Source organism: Euprymna scolopes, chromosome 20, assembly GCF_053919585.1.
Source record: "Euprymna scolopes isolate OS-2025 chromosome 20, ASM5391958v1, whole genome shotgun sequence".
In the NCBI taxonomy this organism is placed as follows: Eukaryota; Metazoa; Mollusca; class Cephalopoda; order Sepiida; family Sepiolidae; genus Euprymna; species Euprymna scolopes.
In genome coordinates, this window is record NC_136501.1 from 65,502,048 (window position 1) to 65,521,920 (window position 19,873).

A 19,873-nucleotide genomic window follows, 5' to 3' on the forward strand; every position below is an offset into this window, starting at 1 on the left:
ACAAAAAATCAGTTTAGTTCTGATAGTGTAGAAGTACAAAAAAAATATTCTTTTTTTTTTTGTAAACTTTTTTTTCAGATTTCTACCTATATCTGGAAATTCATCCAAAAATCATTAAATAGAATTTTGATACAAAGCAGAAAAAAAAGTTTTGAAAAAAGATTTAAGAAAATTGTCAGATACTCTTGTACAAAATCACCATTTAGAAAAAAAAACAATCAGTATAAAGAAATAAATTTATTGAAAAATCATCGAAGATCAACTTGCACTTGCTGACCAAAAATAAAGGCGCTGATCACCAGCCACAACAAGGATAGGGAGTCTCAAATGCCAGGATAATCCAGACCCCACAGGGTAAGACTGTGACGTCAAAAGCTGAAACAAAAATAAGATAAAGAGTATTGTAGTTTGCAATTGTTGAGAAAATGTGGTCACAATGAATTGAGATACAGATGTAGGAACATATAGATATATTCTACAAAACAGAAAAGCAAAAATGAAAATACAAAAACTAAGATGATGTGTTACCTGCAACGTGTTTATTTCTATAAAATATGCATCAAGTGCGCTTGAAAGCCAAATCACAACGTAATATTAGGAAAATAAACAATTTACTTATTTGAAATTTAGAACATAAAACATGTTTCCTTGTATTTTACTCCCATAGGTTTTCAAAATATCCCTCTCCGCTTTTATTTTAGATAAAAAGTTGGCTGAGAATCTTTTGACAGTAAATATTGCAGTCCACCTAAAAATCGAAATCAGGGAGCTTGTAGAGATGTTGGACATGGAAAGAAATGAAGAAAAAAAATGCTATGATATTCTCTTTACAGAGAATCGAATTACTGCAATTTCAGGTGTGAAAAAAAAAATCAACCTTTTTAATCTTCATTCTTATTTGCAATAATTACAGAACCCTGAAAGTAGGTCAAAACGTCAGTCAACTTTCATTTTGCATTTCTTTCTATTACATTGAATCAGTTGAGAGAGAGAAGTTTGAAAATAAGGACGTTACACACATATTTTTTATAATTTAACTCTTCTATTGTTACCCATCCAGTCCAATACCAGATTTTCCTGCTAGTCGGAAATATAACAATTTCTAAGCTCAAAAATAACATTGAAACGTGCATAAAAAAAAACAAAAAAAACAACCGAATTACCTGCTGTTGTTTAACACTGAAGACTTTCAATTGGCAACCTGGATGTCCAATTGTGGCGAGGAGATTATCTGAACACCTGCACCAACGGATTTGTTGGATTCCTTCCGTGTGGGCTTGTTTCTTCTCTGAAGGGGCACTGGAAAAGACGGAAAAAATGCACAGAAGATATAAAAATGGGGTTATCAAAGGCGATGGAGAAAGCCATGACATAAATCAAAGACGTGTCCAGTTAGAAATGAAAAATCTGTTTTGCATGTCATAATTGTTTATTCCACTTTACTTTTTTATTTATGTGGCCAGTAAGAGTTGAAGATATGCGTTGCATGGTATAAGAATGATTTGTGGTAACTTAGTTGTGCTCTGAGGGTATATGTGTGATACCATTGCGGAAAAGTACCCCCAAATGCTAACATTCGCATCTTAGTTAAGTTCCAGTGTATTAGGTAAGATTCAACTGAGATAATTTGTCTGTTCAGACATCACTGTTGTCTGCTAGACCTAAATCTCAATCTTTGCAGTTTTCCCTCCTCGAAACTGTGTAGCATTACAAGTTGATTTTTTCTTTTAGGATAATTGTTATTTTATCAACTTGCATGAGAAGAGCTATTTAAAAGATGCTTAAAACCGTTTGAATTATGCAAATACCATCAGTAGTTCAAAAGTTACGAGAATTTTAAGTGCCAAAAAATAGGCAGTGGACATTTTTCTTTAGAAAAAGTGGGCTAAATTACGACCTCAATATTTCAAGAAATTCAGTAATTTCGCCACCATTTATTTATTTTTCAAGCTATTCTCATGAAACTTGGCAGTCTTATGTAAAATTGTGTGCTCTTTCTGATTAAGCAGTCAAATCTGATGTATCTCTTTACTATAAGCCATGAATTATAAATTCAGATCTACAAATTTCAATTTTTTTTAAACTGGCGCATGGTATCATACATTTATGAACAAAACTAAGTATTATAGTAGTATTTAAGTATAACTTTATTGAGAATAGGCATTTTCCTGCCTCCTCACCAAAGGAGAACTTAATCTTGGGTGTAGCCATTGAATGCCTAAAGAGCATTCATGGCCAGTATTTACTACTCCCCTCAAAGAAAAAAAAATTGAGTAAATATGAATTAATCTCAGAAATAAATCAAAGAAAATTTTTCATATAGATTTTGGATTTCTGTAAAAGATGGAAATTTCCATAGTCAACCAGAACTTATGCATTTTGGGACCCTCTCTATCTGGCCTAAAATATACCCCTATTTTCTGCGATGCAACCATAAATCGTACTCTACATGAATCCTCGATGTAACTTTCACAGTAACAGGATACTAGGAATCCTGATAAGCAACAACTATATATTCACCAGTTGATGGTAATTTTTATCATTTCTATTCTGTTGTTTTACTGAAAATTCAATTATGTAAACAAAGAAATAAAACAGTAAATTTTTTACCTTGTTTCCACCTTAACATTTAAAATGATTACTTTTATAGGTTTAAGGGTATGCTGAAAACGAATATCGCATTTAAATTTTCTGCAAATAAGTAATTTTCCAGATATTAAGCAATGTCATTTTTTATGTTATCGCTGGTGGCCATCTTGGTGCGCGCAAACGCAACCCTGAGAAACTATGCAAACGCGCATACCAAGATGGCCACCAGCAATAATGTAAGAAATGACATTGCTTAATATCCAGAAAGCTACTTATTTGTGGAAGAATTAAATGCGATATTCATTTTCAGCATACTCGAAAACCTTTAAAGGTAGTCATTTTAAAGAAAAATGTTAAGGTACAAATTTACAAAATGCATCACAATGAAATTCTTTATCGAACCACCTAATTATTATTATTAATAATATTATTATTTAGATATCCTCAGTTAAAAAACACGGGTTTGTTTTACAGATTCGAAAAAATGGTCTTGACAATGAGTTAAAAATAAATTCAAGTTTCACAATATCTTTTTTTATTTAATTGTTAGATGAAAGTACAGAATAGTTAACAAAAAACACTCTTCCTTCCCCATATTAGGAATGGGTTTCTAAATAATAACGTTATTATTTCAGTATGGTAGCAGAAGTGCACAAGTACCTTTTATTTGTTATGTATGTTTTTTTTTGACCACTAAAACACAATTCTACCTTAAGTATAAATAAGAACGCATGTACTTAGTACATTTTGTTGTTTTTTTAATGCTTTTAGTGCATGTGTACTAAATGCATTAAAAACAACAAACTAGCATTGCTTGGAAATCAAACTTGAAAATAATTTTTTTAAATTGATGAACTCAGAATAAAAAAATGACTAGTCTAGTAAGACAGTTTTCTATTTTTAAGAGAATACTTTAGTCAGATCAGCGCATGACGCGCTTAGCGACCGTTTTTTCTGTAAGCGGATTTAATTTCTATTAAAGATAACATTTTAAAGAAAATTCCACGCGATTAATAATTTTCAAATATTTACATATTGTACATAAAAATAATTCTGAAACTATTATCTATATGAAAATGGATGATATATGCCAATTTATCTTATCAATTTTGAAATATTTGTCAACTTTGCTCGGTCATAACTTTGCTTCCTGTGGTCGTAAAAATAAAAATCAAACACCAATAGAGATGGACTTCTTTGTTTATATAGCCTGTAAAATTTCAGCCATATCCAATCAAATTTAACCCCGCGCATGTCTCCGAATGTAACGTATAAAATGAAAACATTGAAAAAATGTTTCCCTTTTTGTTGTCATTTTTTACCGTTTTTTTCATTTTTAACTTGGCGCATAAAAATATTGAACACATAAAAGAAAAATAAATTAACATCATTGGAATGCTTATTTTATTCTCTTTCCATTAATGGAATTCTTTTAAAAATTGACCAACAAATAAAAAAGATATGACTTGTTGAACACATTAGGTATGTAATATTGCTGATGTCCACAAAAATACAGCATACGCTTGTAATGCTAAACTATGCCAATCTGCTCACCTCTGCAAGCCGCAAAACTGATGAACAACTTACTCCTAAATATATTAACTGATGATCGGAAATCCTATGTTTGATCTTTTGTCTTAGTCACTCCTTCCCGAGATCAATAGAAACTACTATCGCACTTGCTGTCTCAGCCACTTCCAGCTGACTACTCATCTTACTTCTGATTGCCTTTGTGCACCTTGGAAAATCATTTCTTCACATTGTCTGTTATTTTGACTATGTAAGGGAAGGGGAGTCCATTGTATCATGTGTGTACAAAGTACGAGGAGTTATGGAAGTTAAACATGGCCAGTATAGATTGCAACGATGTATTACACGGTGAGAAATGATATAAGAAGGATACGAGGAATGTGGAATGGCATCAAACCATTTTGAGATTACAATGCCAAGGTGCATCCAAGGCAATAAGCCGCGAGTGCGTGGTACCCCTCTGGTGTTGTATGTAAGATGGCGCCACAAAAAAAAATAGTGAAGAAATGATGAATGTGAGAAGTGTGAAGAGCCAACGTTGCCTTCATATTTTTGCCAAGTTGCAGAAAAATCTAATGGATGAGGTAAAAGTTTTTTGCAATTTTGGAGTATTTGTGAGCTTTTATTAGCTCCTGAGAATGCCGAATCCTAGTGAAAATGGACAAACGGTGCAGTTTCATGCCTTAATACATGTATATTTGAATTCAGCACCATGGAAAACTACTATATAGACATACATATCAGGTTTTTGAGTAACATGAAAAAAGAGTTCCAAAAAGGCATGTTTTTTTAACCCCAGAGGTATGCGAACCAGAATTTTGCCATGGTCACCCATACTGAATTTATATTAAGAACAATGGCCTCCACATTTTGGCCAAGTTTCAAGAAAATCTAATGGATGGATCAAACATTATGGGGCAAAAAGTGTCATTTTTGGCCATTGTGGGGTATTTTGGGTCTCTTTTGAGCCCCTGGGCACGCCGAATCCCAGTGTAAATGGATACCAGTGTAATTTCAGGCCTTAACACATGTATATTTGAGTTAACCACTACGAAAAAAACACTATATAGTCAGATATATCAAGTTTTTATTGAGAAATATGAAAAAAAGCCACAAAAAGGAGCATTTTTAGCACTGAAAATCCCCGGGGATGTGAACCAGAATTTTGCCAGGGTCACCCATATTGGATTCATATTAAAAACAATGGGCTCCACATTTTGGCCAAGTTTCAGAAAAATCTAATGGATGGATCAAAAGTTATTGGGCAAAATGTGTCATTTTTGGCCATTATGGACATTTTTTGACCCCTTTCGAGCCCCTGGGGACGCAACGGAAATTTTTGCAAAAAAGATTTTTTTGCTGTGAACATCTATTTAATGAAATACAATTAGTGGCAAAATTTCAGAAAAAACTAATGGACAGTTATCTGGCAATAGTCCGAATTAACGGACGCACGCCACTGAAAACATAGGTCCCTCTCTGATAAATCGGGGGATTAAAAAGTACATGATGAGAGAGATATTAATAAATTATATGGGACAAAGAATTGGAACCTATGTTTAGAAGAAGCTCACCTTGAAACAGATGAATCAAAAAGCAGCCAATCTGTCAATGCTCCAGCTGTGATGGCCAGGGAATTCAGGAGGCACCAATCAGCAGACATTAAAGGTGACTGGCCACAATCAAGCGACATGATTGGTTGTTGATTATGGAGACTGAAGAATCGTAAAATGCCATTCTTTTGTGCTACAAGGATCTGGAAAAAAAAAAAGTCATGTTTCTCATATTCTTTCTTCACATTTTGCTGTTATTTCTCTCTCACCATGTTATGGCTTAGGAAAAGAAAGTTAATAAAAATTTTATGGCTTAGGAAAAGAATGTAAATAAAAACATGTTAAAAAAAAATTAAAAGTTAATAATAATTAACTAGCGGGGCCTGTGGAAATTCCACAGCAGATTCATTCATATATAATATATTGATGTTGGCATTCTGTAGATGTTCAGCATAAATGGAGACGCTCTGATATTATTGTAGCTTTTTTATTAAAACTGTAAAAGTACTTATCTAAGCTAGCAGGGATGTCAAGCGTAGCCCAGTCGTAAAGTATGCTTAAATATGATATTTGAATTCTTGCAGATTTTGTATATATTATTATAAAGTTAATGTTCAATTGATTTTTATCAAGTTGCGATTTCAAAAATAAAAAATATATATTCATATGACTTGGGTGCATTAACTTGAATTGAAACCGAAACCAAAACTTACAAAAAAAAAAAATACAACTTGATATATGTATGTATATATCTAACTTGTGTTCCATCAGCTATAACCAAAACCAAAACTTATGAAAAGTTCTTGATAAAATTATTTATAAAAAGAATAGATTACTGGAGTTCCTTCACCTGAAACCAAAACCAAACCTTATGAAAAATTCTTGGTAAAATTATTTATTACAAGAAATGGAAGTTCATAACAATTAAACGACTTGGATGCAAGTATGACACAGAAAATAAATAACACACACAGATTCAATGTTCAAGTTTTATGGACGCGGACGATTATTTTTAGTGTTGATTTTGCCACAGTAATTCGATATTAAATGAGAATTTAAGAATTTTAAAGCCGAAAATTTTTATTCAACAGTTTAAAGGCTTCACCTATTTCGTTTATTTCATGTAAACAAAGCAATTTTAATTGTTTGTTAATAGTTAATGCGTAACTGCTCAAAAGCCTTCAAATTGTCAAATAAAAAGTCATGGCGTTATAATTCTTAGCAAGTTGTTATAATAAAAATAAAGTTTGTTTCATTTTGTTTTCGAGTTGCTTATCCGATGTGCAGACAATTATTTTTAGCAGTGATTTTTTTTTTTTTTTTTTACACGGTGGTCACCACTTATAAAGGCCCGGAAGCCACTCAGGGATAAGGGTTATTGCAAGTACAGTGCGTTAGTGTGGAGATTTAATGAAGTGTTTACTTAAGAGGGCGGTTCATTAGGAATTTGTTAACGTTGGACTTAAAGACATCCAAGTTGTAATCAGGTGGGAAGCAGGCAGACGGAACAGAGTTCCACAGGTGTGCAGTTCTAAGAAAGAAGCTTTGTTCATGAAATCTACGTTTTGATTTAGGCACAGATAAAGAGTGGGGGAAATTTTTCACAGTGGATTCAGCTAGACGAGTGTTTTTTGTGAAAGATTGGCGAGGGGGGACCAGAGATTGGAGTTCTGATGAGCACCTGCCATGGGAATAACGATAAAACAAAGATAGGCTCGCAACGTCTCTTCTGTGCATGAGAGGTTTCAGGGTAGAGAAAAGGGCATCCCCCACAAAGCCACGAAGTCTATTTTGTACTCTGTCAAGGCAGGATAGGCTGTTTTTAGCAGCTCCTGCCCAGATATGGCAACAGTATTCCATCCTTGGACGTACTTGGCTTTTATATAGATAGAGAATTGCATCAGTAGTGAGATATCTTCTGGAGCAGTAGAAGGATCCCACCATCTTTCCAGCGACTTTGGCAACAGACTTGATGTACGTGTTCCATTTCAGATCAGGAGTAAAGGACAAACCCAGAAGCTTGTCAAAACACGAGGCTTCTCCTAGACGAGAACCATCCATTTCAATTGATGCCAGATGGGGATCAGAGCGTTGATGATGTAAAGATAGGAGTTTGGTTTTAGATGCATTAAAGGTAACCAGCCACGTCTTCTCCCACTGAACCATGCGCTCGAGATCAGAGGAGAGAGAATCAGAGAGAACTTTGTCATTTACATTTGGTCAGAGTATTAAGATATATGCATTTAACCGAACATGTGTACGTGTGTAAACCATGTATATGTTTTTATTTGTTTTGATATTTCCTGACGTGCAAGCATATACGGAGAAGACTGCATGTGTATATGAATTATTTTACTTGTGCACGTTAGTTCCATGAAATAAGGCTATCAGTAGTTAACTGTGTGGTTATGAGCGTTTAATAGTTTTTATTTATTTATTTTTTGTTTTTACATGTGTATGTCTGTGGCGTTATATAAGGTTAGCAATGTGTAAATGTCCGTTTCTGAGTGATTAATAATCGGTAAATGTTGTTCGTTTTAACGTTAGTGTTTCCTGTTGAGGGCGACACCATGTTTGTCAACTCTCAGAAGTGTTCATTAATGTAGAAATTCATTTCATTCTGGAATATGAAAATGTCCGGTTTCAGCCAATCGTAAAAGCAGGAACATTGTTGGGGAGAAGATATTAATTTTGATGGGAAAATAGGAAGGAATATGTTATGTCTATGTATGTAATCTTGCAGTTACAAAGGGAGTAATCTCACTGTAGTAGAAAAATGCAGAATGGTACCCGGTGACAACTAGTAGCAGTGGTAAGACTAAATATATAGAGAGAAAAGTAGGGACTCCTTCCTCTTATAATGTTACGATTGTGATGGTTGTTCTCCACGGATGGAATGTAGCATTTTAATACCACGACTGTAACGGCGTTACATAAGATAGTAGGTAATAGTTTAGACATAAATTTGTATGTGGCATCTGTTGTTGCAAACCTACGGTAATTTGGTCCAGAGGGGAATTTCTGCAATCAAAATATTATACACAGGATAGATAAGGTCACCATTAAGAAAAAGCATATATTTCTCGTTAAAATACCCCCTCCCTCAAAATGTGCCACCAGTGTTCACACCTATATTTATATAAAAAAGACTGCAATCAGTAAAGTTACAAAAAAAAAAAAAAATGTCTTGCATTGGAAAGCTAAAAAAAATTTTTTTAAATGTATTAATTAAAATAGAAAATAGAGTGGCAAATTTTTTTTTTTTTCAAAGGGGGATCACCACTTATCAAGACCCGAAAGCCACTTGGGGATAAGGGTTATTGTGTGTACAATAATCAATGGGATAATATCGTAGTAATAGTTGGTATTGGAGATTTGATAAAGTGTCTTAAGGGGGAGATTCATCAGGAATTTGTTTATGTTGGACTTGGTATTTTAAAATCAATAAATATTATTTTATAATTATTAACAGCAATGAAATATTTTACTTTAAACAAAATCAAATAAAAAATAGACAATTAAAAGAATCATTTTGGCATCAGGAAATAGGCATCAATTTTTCCGATTCCGATGATGACACCCCCAAATCTTCCGATTTTGATCAATCGTCCCAACAATAATATATATATATATATATATATATATATATATATGAGAGAGGGAGACAAGTACACAATGGTCTTTATTATACAAGAGAGGAATAATTTGTTTTTTGAAGTTTATATCCATAGAATTTCTCTTTGAAATTTTGTTCTCGGTTTCAAGTTTTATAAAGAAACTTTATTGAACATTAATTCCCCAAGCTGTTTCCGAGAAGGAGATCTCACATTTAATAAAAGGTGTTTTCAATTACCTTTTTGGGTTCTTCAGGATGCCAACAGACACTGACTCCAGGGGACATGAGATAAAAAGCCATGGCCTCTTTCATTTCATTAGTATCATTGTCTTTCTCCCACACGCGACATGTGTTGTCATCTCCGACACTAGCAACTTGGTGACCCACGTTTGGTTCATAAGCAACAGAATTGATGAAACTCTTGTGACCTTTCAGAATCTGAAAAAAAAGCAAATATTAAATGAACTACTGTTCTCATCCCGACAATCGCAATTTTCATGTTTTGGTTGATGTAACCTCTGACCTTCTTCAGATGTATGTTATCAAACTCAGGAACGTTTTTGTCGAACTTAGAAATCTAGACAGAATTTCGAGCAGAACCATTTATTTACTTCACGGGGGTAGCATGCTCTTATTCTGTCAGCCATGAATAACCAATCCTCATCTCGAAAATTCAGAAATGTAACATAATTTATTTTATTCACATTGTTAAACATATCACCATGATTAATTTATAACTTTTTCTTTCAGATTAATAAAACATCATTCATATTTTTCTACAATACTCTCACCCATGTTGACCCGAAAACAATCTTCTTAATGTTGTGCGTCAATAACATAGTTAACACAGTACTGGTTTGAACCAACTTGCTTATGTTCAAGTTAAGTGCAGAGAAATTGAAAAATTAAGACTGACAGCCTTTAAACTCAGTGACTTCCATTGACATGTTGCACCCGTGTGCTAGTAGGGGCCACAAGGCAGGTCAGTGCATTTTGAGTGCAAACCGGTAAACAGGATTTCACCACCCCCACACATACACCCTAAATAGGGACGCACATGTACTTCTCCTTTTTTTTTTTTTTTTCTCAAAGGGGGATCACCACTTATCAAGGCCCGAAAGCCACTCGGGGATAAGGGTTATTGTGTGTACAATAATCAATGGGATAATATCGTAGTAATAGTTGGTATTGGAGATTTGATAAAGTGTCTTACTAAAGGGGGGCGATTAATCAGGAATTTGTTTATGTTGGACTTGAAGGCATCCAAGTTGTAGTCAGGTGGGAAATAGGCAAACGGACGAGAATTCCACAGGTGTGCACTTTTCAGAAAGAAGCTTTGTTCAGCTTTGTTTCTAGTCAGGAAATTGAAGTCCAGAACAGGAGATTCACAAAGTGTCTGTCTGTCTGATTCCGAGAAGATGAAAGACTTCTCGTGGGGGGGGGGGGGGGGCGAAGAGATGGAGGTGGATGACAGCTCAACTGATAGCAAAATTCCCACCTTCCTTCTAAGGATGACGCAGAGAAACAGGATAAAGATCCACCTGTCCAGATAAATGAGACTTGCGTCTGTTGCTATGCATGAGAGATCTTTTGTTCCAGATGTTCTAGGTTATTCGTGTCCCGATGTTGCTATGCATGAGAGATCTTTTGTTCCAGATGTTCTAGGTGATTCGTGTCCCGATGTTGCTATGCATGAGAGATCTTTTGTTCCAGATGTTCTAGGTTATTCGTGTCCCGATGTTGCTATGCATGAGAGATCTTTTGTTCCAGATGTTCTAGGTGATTCGTGTCCCGATGTTGCTATGTATGAGAGATCTTTTGTTCCAGATGTTCTAGGTGATTCGTGTCCCGATGTTGCTATGCATGAGAGATCTTTTGTTCCAGATGTTCTAGGTGATTCGTGTCCCGATGTTGCTATGTATGAGAGATCTTTTGTTCCAGATGTTCTAGGTGATTTGTGTCCCGATGTTGCTATGCATGAGAGATCTTTTGTTCCAGATGTTCTAGGTTATTCGTCTCCCGATGTTGCTATGCATGAGAGATCTTTTGTTCCAGATGTTCTAGGTTATTCGTGTCCCGATGTTGCTATGTATGAGAGATCTTTTGTTCCAGATGTTCTAGGTGATTCGTGTCCCGATGTTGCTATGCATGAGAGATCTTTTGTTCCAGATGTTCAAGGTTATTCGTGTCCCAATGTTGCTATGCATGAGAGATCTTTTGTTCCAGATGTTCTAGGTGATTCGTGTCCCGATGTTGCTATGTATGAGAGATCTTTTGTTCCAGATGTTCTAGGTGATTCGTGTCCCGATGTTGCTATGTATGAGAGATCTTTTGTTCCAGATGTTCTAGGTGATTCGTGTCCCGATGTTGCTATGCATGAGAGATCTTTTGTTCCAGATGTTCTAGGTGATTCGTGTCCCGATGTTGCTATGTATGAGAGATCTTTTGTTCCAGATGTTCTAGGTGATTCGTGTCCCAATGTTGCTATGCATGAGAGATCTTTTGTTCCAGATGTTCTAGGTGATTCGTGTCCCGATGTTGCTATGTATGAGAGATCTTTTGTTCCAGATGTTCTAGGTGATTCGTGTCCCGATGTTGCTATGTATGAGAGATCTTTTGTTCCAGATGTTCTAGGTGATTCGTGTCCCGATGTTGCTATGCATGAGAGATCTTTTGTTCCAGATGTTCTAGGTGATTCGTGTCCCGATGTTGCTATGCATGAGAGATCTTTTGTTCCAGATGTTCTAGGTGATTCGTGTCCCGATGTTGCTATGTATGAGAGATCTTTTGTTCCAGATGTTCTAGGTTATTTGTGTCCCGATGTTGCTATGCATGAGAGATCTTTTGTTCCAGATGTTCTAGGTGATTCGTGTCCCGATGTTGCTATGTATGAGAGATCTTTTGTTCCAGATGTTCTAGGTGATTTGTGTCCCGATGTTGCTATGCATGAAAGATCTTTTGTTCCAGATGTTCTAGGTGATTCGTGTCCCGATGTTGCTATGCATGAGAGATCTTTTGTTCCAGATGTTCTAGGTGATTTGTGTCCCGATGTTGCTATGCATGAGAGATCTTTTGTTCCAGATGTTCTAGGTGATTTGTGTCCCGATATTGCTATGTATGAGAGATCTTTTGTTCCAGATGTTCTAGGTGATTTGTGTCCCGATGTTGCTATGCATGAGAGATCTTTTGTTCCAGATGTTCTAGGTGATTTGTGTCCCGATGTTGCTATGCATGAGAGATCTTTTGTTTCAGATGTTCTAGGTTATTCGTGTCCCGATGTTGCTATGCATGAGAGATCTTTTGTTCCAGATGTTCTAGGTTATTCGTGTCCCGATGTTGCTATGCATGAGAGATCTTTTGTTCCAGATGTTCTAGGTGATTCGTGTCCCGATGTTGCTATGCATGAGAGATCTTTTGTTCCAGATGTTCTAGGTGATTCGTGTCCCGATGTTGCTATGCATGAGATCTTTTGTTCCAGATGTTCTAGGTTATTCGTGTCCCGATGTTGCTATGCATGAGAGATCTTTTGTTCCAGATGTTCTAGGTGATTCGTGTCCCGATGTTGCTATGCATGAGAGATCTTTTGTTCCAGATGTTCTAGGTTATTCGTGTCCCGATGTTGCTATGCATGAGAGATCTTTTGTTCCAGATGTTCTAGGTTATTCGTGTCCCGATGTTGCTATGCATGAGAGATCTTTTGTTCCAGATGTTCTAGGTTATTCGTGTCCCGATGTTGCTATGCATGAGAGATCTTTTGTTCCAGATGTTCTAGGTTATTCGTGTCCCGATGTTGCTATGCATGAGAGATCTTTTGTTCCAGATGTTCTAGGTTATTCGTGTCCCGATGTTGCTATGCATGAGAGATCTTTTGTTCCAGATGTTCTAGGTTATTCGTGTCCCGATGTTGCTATGCATGAGAGATCTTTTGTTCCAGATGTTCTAGGTGATTCGTGTCCCGATGTTGCTATGCATGAGAGATCTTTTGTTCCAGATGTTCTAGGTTATTCGTGTCCCGATGTTGCTATGCATGAGAGATCTTTTGTTCCAGATGTTCTAGGTTATTCGTGTCCCGATGTTGCTATGTATGAGAGATCTTTTGTTCCAGATGTTCTAGGTGATTTGTGTCCCGATGTTGCTATGCATGAGAGATCTTTTGTTCCCGATATTGCTATGCATGAGAGATCTTTTGTTCCAGATGTTCTAGGTTATTCGTGTCCCGATGTTGCTATGCATGAGAGATCTTTTGTTCCAGATGTTCTAGGTGATTCGTGTCCCGATGTTGCTATGCATGAGAGATCTTTTGTTCCAGATGTTCTAGGTGATTCGTGTCCCGATGTTGCTATGTATGAGAGATCTTTTGTTCCAGATGTTCTAAGTGATTCGTGTCCCGATGTTGCTATGTATGAGAGATCTTTTGTTCCAGATGTTCTAGGTGATTCGTGTCCCGATGTTGCTATGCATGAAAGATCTTTTGTTCCAGATGTTCTAGGTGATTCGTGTCCCGATGTTGCTCTGCATGAGAGATCTTTTGTTCCAGATGTTCTAGGTGATTCGTGTCCCGATGTTGCTATGCATGAGAGATCTTTTGTTCCAGATGTTCTAGGTGATTTGTGTCCCGATGTTGCTATGTATGAGAGATCTTTTGTTCCAGATGTTCTAGGTGATTCGTGTCCCGATGTTGCTATGTATGAGAGATCTTTTGTTCCAGATGTTCTAGGTGATTCGTGTCCCGATGTTGCTATGCATGAGAGATCTTTTGTTCCAGATGTTCTAGGTTATTCGTGTCCCGATGTTGCTATGTATGAGAGATCTTTTGTTCCAGATGTTCTAGGTGATTTGTGTCCCGATGTTGCTATGCATGAGAGATCTTTTGTTCCAGATGTTGCTATGCATGAGAGATCTTTTGTTCCAGATGTTCTAGGTTATTCGTGTCCCGATGTTGCTATGCATGAGAGATCTTTTGTTCCAGATGTTCTAGGTTATTCGTGTCCCGATGTTGCTATGCATGAGAGATCTTTTGTTCCAGATGTTCTAGGTGATTCGTGTCCCGATTTTGCTATGTATGAGAGATCTTTTGTTCCAGATGTTCTAGGTGATTCGTGTCCCGATGTTGCTATGTATGAGAGATCTTTTGTTCCAGATGTTCAAGGTGATTTGTGTCCCGATGTTGCTATGCATGAGAGATCTTTTGTTCCAGATGTTCTAGGTGATTTGTGTCCCGATGTTGCTATGTATGAGAGATCTTTTGTTCCAGATGTTCTAGGTGATTCGTGTCCCGATGTTGCTATGCATGAGAGATCTTTTGTTCCAGATGTTCTAGGTTATTCGTGTCCCGATGTTGCTATGCATGAGAGATCTTTTGTTCCAGATGTTCTAGGTTATTCGTGTCCCGATGTTGCTATGCATGAGAGATCTTTTGTTCCAGATGTTCTAGGTGATTCGTGTCCCGATGTTGCTATGTATGAGAGATCTTTTGTTCCAGATGTTCTAGGTGATTCGTGTCCCGATGTTGCTATGTATGAGAGATCTTTTGTTCCAGATATTCAAGGTGATTTGTGTCCCGATGTTGCTATGCATGAGAGATCTTTTGTTCCAGATGTTCTAGGTGATTTGTGTCCCGATGTTGCTATGCATGAGAGATCTTTTGTTCCAGATGTTCTAGGTTATTCGTGTCCCGATGTTGCTATGCATGAGAGATCTTTTGTTCCAGATGTTCTAGGTGATTCGTGTCCCGATGTTGCTATGTATGAGAGATCTTTTGTTCCAGATGTTCTAGGTGATTCGTGTCCCGATGTTGCTATGCATGAGAGATCTTTTGTTCCAGATGTTCTTGGTGATTCGTGTCCCGATGTTGCTATGTATGAGAGATCTTTTGTTCCAGATGTTCTAGGTGATTCGTGTCCCGATGTTGCTATGTATGAGAGATCTTTTGTTCCAGATGTTCAAGGTGATTTGTGTCCCGATGTTGCTATGCATGAGAGATCTTTTGTTCCAGATGTTCTAGGAGATTTGTGTCCCGATGTTGCTATGTATGAGAGATCTTTTGTTCCAGATGTTCTAGATGATTCGTGTCCCGATGTTGCTATGCATGAGAGATCTTTTGTTCCAGATGTTCTAGGTGATTCGTGTCCCGATGTTGCTATGCATGAGAGATCTTTTGTTCCAGATGTTCTAGGTGATTCGTGTCCCGATGTTGCTATGTATGAGAGATCTTTTGTTCCAGATGTTCTAGGTGATTCGTGTCCCGATGTTGCTATGCATGAGAGATCTTTTGTTCCAGATGTTCTAGGTGATTTGTGTCCCGATGTTGCTATGCATGAGAGATCTTTTGTTCCAGATGTTCTAGGTGATTCGTGTCCCGATGTTGCTATGCATGAGAGATCTTTTGTTCCAGATGTTCTAGGTGATTCGTGTCCCGATGTTGCTATGCATGAGAGATCTTTTGTTCCAGATGTTCTAGGTGATTCGTGTCCCGATGTTGCTATGTATGAGAGATCTTTTGTTCCAGATGTTCTAGGTGATTCGTGTCCCGATGTTGCTATGCATGAGAGATCTTTTGTTCCAGATGTTCAAGGTTATTCGTGTCCCAATGTTGCTATGCATGAGAGATCTTTTGTTCCAGATGTTCTAGGTTATTCGTGTCCCGATGTTGCTATGCATGAGAGATCTTTTGTTCCAGATGTTCTAGGTGATTCGTGTCCCGATGTTGCTATGTATGAGAGATCTTTTGTTCCAGATGTTCTAGGTGATTCGTGTCCCGATGTTGCTATGTATGAGAGATCTTTTGTTCCAGATATTCAAGGTGATTTGTGTCCCGATGTTGCTATGCATGAGAGATCTTTTGTTCCAGATGTTCTAGGTGATTTGTGTCCCGATGTTGCTATGCATGAGAGATCTTTTGTTCCAGATGTTCTAGGTTATTCGTGTCCCGATGTTGCTATGCATGAGAGATCTTTTGTTCCAGATGTTCTAGGTGATTCGTGTCCCGATGTTGCTATGTATGAGAGATCTTTTGTTCCAGATGTTCTAGGTTATTCGTGTCCCGATGTTGCTATGCATGAGAGATCTTTTGTTCCAGATGTTCTAGGTGATTCGTGTCCCGATGTTGCTATGTATGAGAGATCTTTTGTTCCAGATGTTCTAGGTGATTCGTGTCCCGATGTTGCTATGTATGAGAGATCTTTTGTTCCAGATGTTCAAGGTGATTTGTGTCCCGATGTTGCTATGCATGAGAGATCTTTTGTTCCAGATGTTCTAGGTGATTTGTGTCCCGATGTTGCTATGTATGAGAGATCTTTTGTTCCAGATGTTCTAGATGATTCGTGTCCCGATGTTGCTATGCATGAGAGATCTTTTGTTCCAGATGTTCTAGGTGATTCGTGTCCCGATGTTGCTATGCATGAGAGATCTTTTGTTCCAGATGTTCTAGGTGATTCGTGTCCCGATGTTGCTATGTATGAGAGATCTTTTGTTCCAGATGTTCTAGGTGATTCGTGTCCCGATGTTGCTATGCATGAGAGATCTTTTGTTCCAGATGTTCTAGGTGATTCGTGTCCCGATGTTGCTATGCATGAGAGATCTTTTGTTCCAGATGTTCTAGGTGATTTGTGTCCCGATGTTGCTATGCATGAGAGATCTTTTGTTCCAGATGTTCTAGGTGATTCGTGTCCCGATGTTGCTATGCATGAGAGATCTTTTGTTCCAGATGTTCTAGGTGATTCGTGTCCCGATGTTGCTATGTATGAGAGATCTTTTGTTCCAGATGTTCTAGGTTATTCGTGTCCCGATGTTGCTATGTATGAGAGATCTTTTGTTCCAGATGTTCTAGGTGATTCGTGTCCCGATGTTGCTATGCATGAGAGATCTTTTGTTCCAGATGTTCTAGGTGATTCGTGTCCCGATGTTGCTATGCATGAGAGATCTTTTGTTCCAGATGTTCTAGGTGATTCGTGTCCCGATGTTGCTATGTATGAGAGATCTTTTGTTCCAGATGTTCTAGGTTATTCGTGTCCCGATGTTGCTATGTATGAGAGATCTTTTGTTCCAGATGTTCTAGGTGATTCGTGTCCCGATGTTGCTATGCATGAGAGATCTTTTGTTCCAGATGTTCAAGGTGATTTGTGTCCCGATGTTGCTATGCATGAGAGATCTTTTGTTCCAGGTGCACCTGGAACAAAAGATCTCTCATGCATAGCAACATCGGGACACGAATCACTCAAGGACAAGGCCAAGAGGTACGAAAGAGGATATAAAAGCGACATTCTGCTTCATTTCTATAAACTCCTCAAATGGGCTGATGCGACGTAAAAGTGAACATCGACAAGCAATATAAGAAGACGCTCCTTACCTATGTTACATTTACTCAATAGAAAGGAAATTTATCTTCCATAATGATAATGCTTGTCTTTACACAGCACTATAAACCAAAATTATTCTAAGGAATTTGGTTGGGAAATCTTGCCCCATCCTGCATATTCTCTTGACCTAACTCCCTTGGATTATCACTTATTCAAAGATTGAGTTTAAATTTCATTCAAACTAACTTGATATTTTTTGACAAATACAAAAAAAAGACAATGTACCAAATACTTTTGCTACCCACTGTATTTCGAAGATTACAAACTCATTTAGATGACCTTAGGTCAATATCACGATAGAACATGAGTTAAATTCATATTTCACATCAAAACCTAAACAATTTTACAAACGAGGCATTTATAAGCTCATTGAGAGATGGAACCAAGTTAAAGGGAGCAAAGTTTGTTATTGCTATGAATAAAGATTTTCAAAAACAGTTTTTCATTTTTGAGATGAAATTTTAAAATTAGCAATAATATTTGCACCAACTTGATATATTTAAATATTAGAATCCAACCGATCTTTCTTTATATATTAGATATATATTTTTATTTTTTAAATGTAAAAAGCTTGAATTATTATTTGTATAATAATACTAGTGTACTTTTGTTTGTATATCAATTATCACTTGACATTTTAACAAATGAAATTATCCCACCACCAAAGATGAAGTTGATTATAAAATCAAAAGTATAAGGTGTTAACTTTGGTTAGAATTGCTTTCTTTCATCAGACTTTTGCAATTATCGATACTTATTAAAAACATTCCGATACAAAACCACTGATTGCCAAAAATTAAGATTCTACCTATTTAAAAATGAATTGTTCCAATAGTAAAGAAAAAAAATGTGTAAGCCATGTAGATGTGTGAAACACACATACAAGACATGAAATAATCACACAATTCTATTATTATAGATATTAGAACAAAAATTTAAATCCTTATGATAGATTTAGTTTATGAAATCTTTTTTGCCAATAAAGTTTTAATGCTAAGATACATAAATATATATCATGATCATTCAATCCTGGGCAATGTCAGGTCTCCTTGCTAGTATATATATATATATCAATGAATGTTGCATATTCCAATATTTTTATTGTCATCGAAATTAGTGAAATCGACCATTTTCCAATCAAATCAATTGATTGCCTACTCTAGTTGGAGGTCCATCATGATGCACCGGGAAGAAACTTCACATGCCTCCTTGCAGTGATTTAATCCACAGTATATTGTAGTCTACATTGCACTGTAGAGAACTTACTGTTAATTTTATGAAATTATTCTTATATACAATGGCTTGAATTAAAGTTAAAAATGCAATCATGGTTCTGTATCAAACGTCAAGTATCATGGTGCTGTATCAAACGTCAAGTATCATGGTGCTGTATCAAACGTCAAGTATCATGGTGCTGTATCAAACGTCAAGCATCATGGTGCTGTAAATAGAAATATTCATTTCTAACGCACCACTGTCATATCAAAGAACCTACTGTTGATCTTATACACCATGCCTTTCTGCTTGTGCGGTAATAAAACTTCTTAAATGCACTTGTGATGCTATGCTGTATAAGGTGTTAACTTTGGTTAGAATTGCTTTCTTTCATCAGACTTTTGCAATTATCGATACTTATTAAAAACATTCCGATACAAAACCTATCTAAGAACACTGCCAGAAGCATAAATTACATTAGTGTGAAATTAAAAAAATAAATTAAAAAATTTAAAAAATCAGCCCAGCTGTTTCAGAGTCCATAGGAAATGAACTCACACACACACTTTTATATAATAGTAGAGATAAAAAAAACATATGAACCTACTTCAACATCTGGATCGCCTTTTAAATTAAGATTTACAATTCGCAGATTATGATCCATTCCAGCAGCTGCAAATCTGAAAGTAGAATGAATAAAAGAATGATAAAATCTTAGACTTTCACAAAAGTAGAATGAAACGTTATGATATTAAAATCTATCGTTAAAAAGACATCGTCTGGATTTGAATAGAGATTAGACTTGATAACACCCTCATTGACTATCATTCACAGATATGAAACTAACCTAAGACCTTGACTTTAATATTTATGTCCATACTCCAGCGGGCTCCAAGAAGAAAAAAAAAAACTAATCTCTATATATATAAAAGGCAAAATGTGTGTGACCATTTCGTGTATGTCTTCAAAAGGCTTTTCTCGCACACACTCCCGGGGTCGTTACTATCGCTTAA

General features: G+C 36.5%; 1 protein-coding gene across 1 annotated transcript in view; it reads right to left on the reverse strand.

Annotated features, from left to right (window-relative positions):
* Positions 1-222: 222 nt before the first annotated feature.
* LOC145241455 (nucleoporin Nup37-like) overlaps positions 223-19,873 on the reverse strand; it is a 29,575-nt gene continuing 9,924 nt past the window's right edge. Inside the window, exons 3-7 of the mRNA XM_080104433.1 lie at positions 19,468-19,540; positions 9,526-9,726; positions 5,694-5,875; positions 1,164-1,299; positions 223-375 (exon numbers count right to left, since the gene is read on the reverse strand). Coding sequence (XP_079960559.1) covers positions 259-375; positions 1,164-1,299; positions 5,694-5,875; positions 9,526-9,726; positions 19,468-19,540 — 709 coding nt within the window. The 3' untranslated portion in view covers positions 223-258. The remainder of the gene's footprint in view (positions 376-1,163; positions 1,300-5,693; positions 5,876-9,525; positions 9,727-19,467; positions 19,541-19,873) is intronic.